This window comes from Cyprinodon variegatus, unplaced genomic scaffold, assembly GCF_000732505.1.
Source record: "Cyprinodon variegatus isolate N-32 unplaced genomic scaffold, C_variegatus-1.0 Scaffold231, whole genome shotgun sequence".
Classification (NCBI taxonomy): Eukaryota; Metazoa; Chordata; class Actinopteri; order Cyprinodontiformes; family Cyprinodontidae; genus Cyprinodon; species Cyprinodon variegatus.
Window position 1 is genome coordinate 705,421 of NW_015150684.1, and position 11,075 is coordinate 716,495.

At 36.8% G+C, this 11,075-nt stretch overlaps 1 protein-coding gene across 3 annotated transcripts in view; it reads left to right on the plus strand.

The window, feature by feature from the left end:
• The window catches only part of foxj3 (forkhead box J3), a 94,313-nt gene that overhangs the window by 77,206 nt on the left and 6,032 nt on the right, over positions 1-11,075 (plus strand). For all 3 annotated transcript variants that reach the window (XM_015381341.1, XM_015381343.1, XM_015381342.1), the window contains 2 exons: positions 944-1,157; positions 4,130-4,357. In XM_015381341.1, coding sequence (XP_015236827.1) covers positions 944-1,157; positions 4,130-4,357 — 442 coding nt within the window. The remainder of the gene's footprint in view (positions 1-943; positions 1,158-4,129; positions 4,358-11,075) is intronic.

Below are 11,075 nucleotides of genomic sequence, written 5' to 3' on the forward strand. Positions count from 1 at the left end.
GCTGCAGTTGCAAAATGAAGAGGAAAAATTGGAAGCACTGTGCTTCGTTTTTCTTTTTTTTTTCTTTTTTTTTTTGTTTATGGAGAAAAGAAAATTATTGTTTTTCCCTTTTCATTTAGTAGAATTAAATTTTGCTTGATTGTCATCCTGAGCAGCAGAATTAAAAAAGAGGTTATAAAAGGACATTTGCAGGGCACAGTCAAATTTTCTGTTTGTATTACTCTAAAAAGAACTGGATTTTTAATTAGTTTTATTTCTGGTTTGCACCACATCTCTCCAAGTCAAAACGGCAATGAACCTCACCTAAATGATCTGGTGAATGAAAGAAATGTTGATGCAATTTCAATGTTGTCATATAAATGGGCACCTCAGTGATTAAGAGAAATAAGCAGCATTTTTGTATTCAAAAACAACATGTTTCTCAATTAATCTAAACTATATATTCAGGGTTGCCTGAGCGGCAGTAAGACTAAACTCTGGTAAGATAATTGTTGCCGTTCTGCATCTACTGAAAAGTCGAAAGCCTGGATGGAGACAATGAAACTGAAATTCTGTATTTAAAATTCCGCGCATGTTTTGCTGGAAACCCTGTACAGAGATATGACTAGGAATGCACAATATATCTCCATTAACATCAGCATCTGCCACATTGGTATCAGTCTGCTGAGTGAAAGTGGGTCTATTTTTATTTTTGAGCAACATTTACCTGCTTTTTAGGAAGGGAATAACTTATGTTTTTGTGCCATTGGAAAAAAAAAAAAAGAACTTGTTTTTTTCTTTCACCCAGATTAACAACATTCTTTTTGTACCATTTGCACCAGATCTGCTTCCAGAAAACTGTGTCAGTGTTTGAATATTTACAATTTCATCAGTTTATTTTTTTTTTTTACCCGTATCTTTTCTTTGAGCACTAAGTTCCCATTTTTTTTATGTCTTTTTAAAGGTGAGCAGTCACTCAGAGCCTTCATCCCAGTCCCTGAGCCTTCAGCAGTCAGGCCAGCCTCCCCCTCCACCCCTCCCTCCTCCACAGCCCCAGTATGGTTTACCTGTCCCAGAATCAAGGGACAAGCAGCTCTGTTTCTCCGATTTTGAAGACCTCAGTGCTTCTTTCCGCAGTCTGTACAAGTGCGTCTTTGAGCAGTCCTTCTCCCAACAAGGTAAGTGTCACCATCATTGTGGGCTGTTGATGCCAGCCTCTACACAATACTGTGTGTGTTTGTATATATTGAAGAAAGAGCCGAAACACAATAGTAAACGTCTGTCAGCCCTCATGCACATAATTAACTGGCATGCTTAAACTCACATTGAAATTCAGACAATTTAACTTTGCTTTCATAGCGGGCGTTTCAGTATTAACCTCCACCACTCACTACTCCTACTCTGTTGTATTTAAATAAACAAACAATATGTTGTTCCGCATATCTGCATTTTACGGCTCGCACAGTCAAACGAGTAAAGGCAATTAATTCAACAGGAGGAAAACACATCTTTAGCAGAGCAGAGGAAGGAGTTCTGCAGCTTTGATAGCAGCTAATTAGATTGGTTCTAAAGTTTGTGAAGCATCTCACTAATTGCTTCCTGAAGCTTTCAGGTCACATGCTCCCTGTTGGCTTCTAACTCCCTCTCCCAGCACCCTTCTATCACCTTCCTTTTCTTACTTACTTTTCCCGCACAGATTCAGGAATTTCAATCATGATAGTATCAGTCATTGAAGAATATTGTGAAATATAATATGACCAAAAATGATCCATACTATAACTTAAAATATTAAAGGTACTTATTAATTCATAAGATTAACAACAAAACCTCTGTTGTTTTGCTTTAAAGTCGTAAGAAAGTCATCTTTAAATCTAAAATCATTCTGGCTTAAACATGTATATAAATGTACTCTTTATGAGACAATATTGTCCCAAAAGTTAGAACATTTTTATAAAAAAAAAAAAATCCTGTCTTAAAAATCTGTGTTTTTTTTCTCGTTATCTTATGCAGGCGAGTTAGTCATACGTCAGCTTGTACACCTAAATTCGGCCAATTATATATCAAGTGTCATCTGTCAATCAAATTTTTTCGGTCATAGCATCTTGATTCATATGTTGCAGCTTATATATGAAACAGTTGAAATAAGAAATAGAATCATTTACTTTCCTCCTCTAAATAAAAAATGTATGACGGAGGAGACTCATCCACGACCTTCGATACAAAACTCTCCTCCGCTTGCATGTTTCCGCTGTCCATAGCGTTCCTTGACAGTGTCGTTGTTAAGTCACCAATTTAGTGCTACTTGGTCCCAATGGAGTTTCCCATTGGAAACCTACTAGCACTAAGTTGCTAACTGGTTAGCAATATGCTTCCGACAAACCGGCCACAACCAAACTTAATTGCAAACCTTCCGCCACAACAATCCCACCCCTTTGATAAACGACCAATCACATTCACTTTATTCACTAGTGTAAAGTCGGGCACCACTCAGGAGACTTCGGAAATGCAACGGTTGGAACTGCAGTTTCCCTACGACTTTAAGAGGCTCACATTGCATCAAAACACAAAGGAAGTTATATTAAGATGAGTTTTTGTTGAGAAAAGAAAGAATAATATATTATAAATTGAATGGACTTACAAATAAGTAAAAAAAAAAGAAACATTTTCCAGTGAAATATTAACAATGACCTGCAGAGGTTTTCAGTATTTCTAACCCTTTTTCTTTTTGTCCCATTACAAGCACAAACATTGTATTTTATGTTGCATTTTATTTAACAGGCCAACATAATGCATATGTATCAAGTAACTTAAAAAGATATCTATTCATGGTTTGAAGTTCTGACTATCTTAACTGTCCATGCTAAAGAAAACCCCGCAGCAAGATGCTGCCACTGCTATGTTTTAGGGTGAAGACTGTTTATAGTGATGTGCAATGCTGATTTTTCACAAAACACATACTGTTGCTGTTTGCATTTTAACCAGTGGATGAAATGTGTGGTTTTATCTCAGGAGAGCATTTTACATGTTATGGTCTCCTCCACATGGTTTATACCACAACCTGAATTAGATTTATGTGCCTTCCTTTTAATAATGGCATTTTGCCACTGCTCCAAATTTATTTTATTTATGATTGATACAGAAGCCAAATCAACTCTATTTATTATTTCAATGACTTCAGAAATAAGCAGAAATAATAACATCATTTTATTCAGTGGTATCAGAAAACATGGAAGCTACAAACAGAAATAAAGTATTTTTCTTGTTTTCTGCTTAACAAGACAACAATTTTAGACAGACTCCATTATCCTTGAAAAATACAGTTTGATTTTGTGGAAACACTAAAAGCAAACTTTACTTTTCTGTGGTCATTTCTGAATAAGTATTTAAAGACATACAAGGCTATCGAAAGGCTTTATTAAAGTTGAAGTGAAGTTATCAGGGGCTACTATTTGTTGGAATCTCAGCCAAGAACTCCACCTGAAATCAATAAATAAGGTGATGTGGAAGGTTGTGTGTGTTAGACAGAGATTATGAGCAAGAGCATCAAGAGATCCACTGACCTGGCCTCATTATGGTGTTATGCGCTGCTCTGTACAATACTGTTAAAAAATTAAAAATAGTCTCTGAAAAGTGAAATTCTCAAGACAATTGTTTTCCCATGAAGCCAAAACTACTTTCCCCTTCTTAACAAAAATCCAAGGCTGGAAATGTTTACAACTAATTGTTGAATTACAGTAGTGTTTATTTACTTAGCCTCTTGTTCAGCTAAAGTTTTATTAACCTGTGATTAGATACTATGAGTTGTGTATGTATGCGAGGACTCGGCTTCAAATGGATGTTGCGGCAGGAAAGGCATCGGCTGTAAAAGCTTTGGTGTCCGATAATAATGGTGCAATGTTTTGGGAAAAAGTATTCATACCCTTTGAAATTGTTGTATTTTTTCCCCAATTCAGCCTGAAACCTCTGACTATTTTACTAAGAATATTTAATGTGATCGATCGACACATCAGGGCATAAATGTAAATTGAAAGGTAATTAATAAAATTTTTTGTTTTTCTCGATACTGCCAGGGATTTAAAATGCTAATACATGTTTTAACCAGGATAAATGGTGATGGTGGAGTTCCATCTGATAGTTGTTTCTGTGCCAGGTCTGATGAGCATGCCCAACGACTCTGGCCAGCAGACCCGAACAGCCTGTTCTTACCAACACTCTCCCAGCGCGGGAGGCAGCGTTGGACACCACCACCAACACAACCACATCCAGACGTCCCACCACCCTCACCTGTCCCCTCACAGGCACCAGGTTCAAGGGTCGCACGGACAACACCAGCAGCACCCCTCTCTCTCCCACCAGAGTCATGCAGTTCAGACTCCAGGTGAGAACATAACTTTAAATTCCTGCGTTAACACTTGTTAGAGACCCCATATTGTGACAGCTGGAAACAACAGCAGACAGTGGAGATTTCCGATCGTCAAAGGTACCAAAGGTAAAATGTTGATCTATCATGTTTTCATCTCACATAGATTCATGTGAGATTTAGTCCAACCCAACCAAGCCGTTTGTGTTCTTTAACAGCAGTGGTTCGAAATTTTAGCGTAGTTTTTTGTAAATTGAAAAAAAAAATTAACATATTCAAGAATTTCTTATCTGAAATGTAACGGAAGTTCTGTTTGCTGCTGTTTGCTCTAGATTGTTTATAGTATGTTGAAGTATTCTTAAAAAAAACTTTCTTCAGATCTGCACCATTTTAATCTATGACCAAGGAACAGAAAGGATTCATATTGATTAGCTGCAAAACAAGCCAGTTTCTTCACTTTTAAAATGTTTGAGTAGTCAGTTTAGAGTTTATATTTGGTTTATTTGGCTCAAATAATTTAGAAATATGTTTGAAATAATGTTTTTTTTTTTCTGGTTCCCTTTTGGGGCCTTTTAGAAACTAATATTATGGTGTCAAATTTTTAAAACACAGCAAGTTTTAGATATTTCACATTTAAATGACACAGGTTCTAACTGCTACTCATCAAAGAGGCCCAACCATCAGAACTAAAGATCAATTCACTGATTTTGATTTTTACTTAAGGGTTTTAGGCAACTGTTAATGTCAGTTTTGCTTTTACCTGAGCTTTTTAATTCAGGTAAAATTTAAATTTAAATTCTTATAAAAAAGCATTTTTCAGTTCAGTTCAGAAAGAGATTATTCTTCTTTTTCGTATAATTTTATACTATTACAAAGGTTTGCATCACATTTTTCAAATACCTCCCAATATTTCAACAGTTTCTCTAGGCTAACATTATTATCACTTCTTTGTGAAACCTTTACCAACAGTGTTTATAACAAATAGTTATTCACCTAGTAGTTTTCATAGCTTTTCCAATTAAACACAAAGGCACAACCACCTCCATCTGTTCAGAGGTGTTAAAAGATCCTTTTTGATGAGGTCTTTAATTTGGTTCTATAAGAACAGGTACAGTGCTGACAGTGTAGATTGTTAGAGACCCACCGGGTGGGAAGAGGATATTATCTCATGTTACAGAGTTTTGACCATCATTTTGCGATACTTTATCTTTAGACACAGAGAGATCCTTTGAGTTTTATTCAGGTAAACATGAACCAAGGGGCATAATGATATTATATACAGCAAAAAGACAAATGACCTACCTTCAACTGCATTCTCCATTTTATTGATAGCTTGAAACATTACAAGTAATGTCAAAAATAATTGGACAATTATTTATCTAGTGATCTTTTATAATATACGGACTCCTGTATAATGCGTTTCTTATTTTTGTGCATTATACTTAAATAAAATAGTAGAGTTGTAAAATACTGATTAAAGAATACACAGTTTTCAAATGTAGATGTTTTTATTTCAGAAAATAAAAATTTGACAAGTGTTTTCAGGTACCGGTATTTATCTTCAGTGCTTTTTAAAACCAAGATATAATTCTATGTATATAGATCGACAGCTACAGGTTTAAAATAATATTGTCCAGCTGATGCATCGATCTGCCTCTAATATAAATGCTCTCCATATGAAACTCATAGAACAATTGCATTGTTATTTACAATTTTTGTAATAGACAAACTCTCACTTGGGGGGTGATTGGATGTTGTATATACTGTTTACACTAAGTGCGATAAAAGGTAAAAGCCAAAAGAAATGGGTTGAATGTAGCACATTTTTAGCCTGATGTAGTCCTACTCAATTCTAGTCAGAATATGAGTCTGATACTGCTCCATAGAGCTGTGATTATGGGGCGTGTTTCTAATGATCCAGGGAAAAAAATGCCTCTGCACTCAATTGGATAGACCTACAACCAATAAGAGCAATGGAGTGCGTGACGTATGTTAAGCGACGCATAGTTGTTGTCAACAAAAATCAAAGCGTGCAGTTGCACGCCTAGAATAAGAAGATGAGCCTTGATTGCGTTTCTCTGTTCCTCTTTTAAAATTAATTTGCTGTCGATATCTTCTAGAACAGACCTAATAGCAGAATCTACACACCTCAACTCACCCAAGCGTGGCGTGGTTGATTACATTACTGTTGATCATCTTCCCATCGTCGTATAAAGCCCGCCCTGACAATTTGATTGGCCCGCCAGATATTGTGCGAGCATACTCGCGCTACTATTGAGAAATGCCAGACTGAACTTCCCGACCTCAAACGTTGTGGGCGGGACTAAGTTCGGAATGACACCCAGGCTAGCACATTTTAGCTATTTGCTTCTATTCCGTCACCTTTGTTTGGGATCAACAGTAAAGGTACTATTGTGGTTTGATAATGAACCCTAGACTCCTGACCGTCTTAAACCTTGCGGAAGTCATGATAATACTGAAACACACATGGATAATGTTAATCAAACAGGTACTGGAGCCTTACGAAAAATAACTCCAAAAACACGAGCAACACAAATGCAGTGATTGTCTAGAATTCTCCATTATAAAACCCCATAAAAAATAAACCTGTGTAGATTTGCATATTTCACCGACAGGAAACGGGAAGAAATAATGTATTTTTGTTCAACTCTGTGTGGTGAGCTACGTCATGTCACACAAATGATTGCGGGCAACCGTATTGGTCCTTACCGACAGATAGGAACACCACAAGATCTCTCTCTAAACGTGGATCTTTGTTGAGGAAAAATTGAGAGTTATGAGTGTGAGTTTTTTGTCGAGACGAGACTTAATAAAAATGCTAGCTGCTGCGTCCTGTTTGGTCATGCAGACCACCTTCCATGCAGCGGTGCTCATTCTGCATGACCACAGATGGATCATGGCAGCAGTGGCGAGGATGAAAATAATCCAGAATGGTCCAGGTGTCAGAATTCAGCTCAGCAGTACTGTGTGCTGAACACCCAGAAACTTTGTTATTTTTGTTATTTGTTATTCCAGCTAAACTAATACCTTTTTAAGTTTTAGTCGACTAAAACTGACTAAATTTATCACATATCGAAATGACTAAAGTGTGACTAAGATGAATAATAGTTTTACGTCCTGAAGAGTGAGACGAAAGGGCTGGTTGTACTCCCTGCAGCAGTGTGTCGCAGTGAGCTTGTTGCAGATATTTTTGAATTTTGCCCAATATTGAAGCGTGGTCTGTGCTATGTTATTCCACACCACACCGCAAGAGGAACAATCGGGAACTAGCTGTGGGTCTAGATATGCCCGAGGTGGTTAGGAAGTGGAAAAACGCAAGGGGCGAGTTTGTGCGACAATGGAGGGACATCAGGGCAAAAAAGAGCGGTTAATCGAGGTGGGGAAAAGGGTCCCAGCGTTCTCGCGCACCTCGCTCTTGGTGGTCCAACTTCACGTGTCGTTTTCCACAATGACGATCCTACAAACAAAACAAGGAAATATGCATAGTGTAGAGCGGATGTAGATTTGACCAATCATAGGCCTCCTGTCTGTGGTCACCTACAATTTTGGAGAGGTGCACCAGAGTGTCTGCTGAAGAGGCGGGGGCATATTTGTGTTCACATGCAGACAACCTGGTTTCTGAGTATAAACCAGCCTTAAGATTAATTCTAAGATGGCGTTAAAAAACTACATTGTCTGTAATGTGAGAACCTCTGAGAACCCAATATTAAGCCAGCATGGAGTAAAACCTTATGAAATAATGTGGCAACCAGCAAAACTGGTATCAGGCTGGAGGAGGCAGATGAAGGTGGAATCCATTGTACTGATTGATTGATTGATTGATTGATTGATTGATTGATTGATTGATTGATTGATTGATTGATTGATTGATTGATTGGAGACCTCTCAATGCAGATGAATTGAACAGACTGGATGCAGGCTGAGCAAAATGGTAAGAGGCAGACAGTTCAGAACATGACCAGAGTCAGAAGCTGATGAGAATCCATTGAAAGGCAGGTTATTGGCCGGTAGTTGGATGAAACTGTACCCTTTGAGCGATCCTTCATGATCAGGATTGTGCGCCCTTCGGTTGTAGTGAGTTTATCCGCTCACTCTAATAAGTAGAGAAGATATGGAGCAGAGCAGGAATAAGCAATCAGCCAGGCATCCAAATATCCAAGTAAACAGGACAGATTATTGACACTACATCATGGTGACCACTGACATATTCCTGTTTTGGCTTAAGAGTTCTTACCCAAGCTGAACTGGGATTTCTGGTCAGACTATAAAGGTTTTGTGTATATATAAAGTACTTATAAGCAGGAAATTGGCTTTTATAAGGATTACAATTTACAATTCATTTACAATTCAAAATTCAAAATTCACATTATTAGCAAACCGTCATCGTCAAATTTCATCAGTATGATTACAGCTGAACTGTGAAGGTCTTAGACATTTTTAAGAGAATATTAGGAAAAGAACAACATCATGAAAATCAAAGAACACATCAGATAGATGTAACATGACAGCATGAAGAAGTTTAGGTTGTATGAATCCCTTTACAGTGCAAATAAGTACTGCATTAAAAGCATTTTGTGAACTTTGTGAATTTTGTTAAATTATTGTAATATAAATGCAGAGGAATTAGCCAACAGTTCTGGATTTCTTCCCAGGGTCATGGAGGAACACAAAGAAGAGGTCTGTCCAAAGCACAAATCTGATCTTTATGGCAGAGTAGAGAGATTAAAGCCATTGTTTATGGAAGGCCATGACAGGTCCTATTTAAAGTTTGCTAAAAGCCTCAGAGGGAAAACGAGGTGAAGAACATCTAGTCAGATGATAACAGTTTTTTTTTAAAAACCTTGTGACAAAAAACATTGCATAACACCCTGAACATACAATCCAGATTGGGAAAAATGTTGATAGCACTATCATGATAGGGGAATGCTTTTCTTAGTCTGGGCCAGGAAAGCTATTCAGGTGTTAGAGCAAGATGCATAGAGTCAAATGCAGAGTAATCATGTAAAAAGAAAAAAATGGTCAAAGCTGCAAAAGTCTGTTGTTTTTCACTTGAACTAAAAAAATAAATCTGTGGAGACATGTTGCATCTAGTCACACTAAACTTGAGCTGTTTTGAAGAGAACAATTGGCAGAAATGTGTCTAGATTTTCAACACTGGTAAAAAAAAAAAAAAAACAACAACAGCGACATACCTATAAGGCCAACACATGCCACGTCTTATATTTTGTCAAGAAAACCTTTTCTTTCCACTTTTCACTGTTTTGTGCTTTCCATTCCGACTTTATTCATAAAGCACTATAAAAATTGACAGGGTTAACCAAAGTGCAGGACACAACAGTAAAATACTAATTATAAAATAAAAAGACAAAGATAGACACAGAAATTCAAAAGTCACAATGTCAGGCTATGTTAAAAACAAGAAAGTTCAAGTAAGCTTTGATGCAGAATTTTAAATCATATTTATTTTAAGATTAAAAGATGATGCACTCCACAGTTTTGGACCAACAACTGAAAAGAGTGATCGCTTCCCATCTTCCTCTTAGTTTCTGTAATGGAACAAACATCAAGAGAGAACATGAAGACATTTAAAAACAACTAAAAGGTTTTAAAGGATTAAGAAACAGGGGGCCAGTACAATACCATTAAAATTGGTTTAATGTGCTCATGTTTTTTTTATAACCAGTTAAAAGTCAAGCCAAAGTGGTTTGACCCTTAACCCCCACATTGCTCTCCGGGCGCTGCACAATGGCAGCCCACTGCTCCCCAAGGGGATGGGTTAAATGTAGAGGGTTAATTTCGTTGCTCTGTACTTGTGTCATTGTAATGAAAATAACACCCTGGAAAAAAATAAAATAAAATAAAAAGTACTATGCTTAAGCTTCATATGTATAACATTCCAGTAAAATGCATAAAATGTTCTAATTTTAGAGGTCCAATGTAAAAAAAGTGCAATATATTAATTTTGAAAGGCACTATTGAATCCATTCCGTTGGTAGTATTTGGAAAAAACATCTTAACTATAGTTTTCTCTTTCACTTTTTGAACACAAAGATATTTTCTACTTAACCAAAGCCACACTGTTGTAAAGCAATTCAACCGACAAAAACAAAAGTCTCCACACAGAATTATTGCGTTTATGATATATATTTTTTCTTATGGGGTCCCCATAGTACTGCATTTCATATTGTGTAGCTGGGCTTGCACAAACAATTTATTCTCAAGGATTTCCTTGCTCATACTTCATCTCTGGTTGTTTCTTTTTCTTTGTCTGTCTGCACAGAGCTTTCAGGACAGCAGTAAGATCTTTCAGAAGTTGTTTTATCTTTCAAGTTTGTTTTCTTTGTACCAGCTGCAGATGAATGAAAGCATCCACTCTGTTAATATTGATATAGTAATTAAATATACTAGTATTTTATTGGAGTATGACCACAGTGAAAATAGGCTCCTTTTCTAATCTCATTTTCATATATTGTGCTAAAACCTTTATGTGCTAACTCATACCACCTTGTGGCTGTTTACAATATTGATTGGAGCATATTTATTGGTGCAGCAGAAATTTGTTAAACTGTTATTCTGGCTCCAATTTTAAGATTTTCTACATCACTGGAAATTTATCAAATACAGTTTTTTAGAAAATCCATCCATCCATCCATCCATCCATCCATCCATCCATCCATCCATCCATCCATCCATCCATCCATCCATCCATCCATCC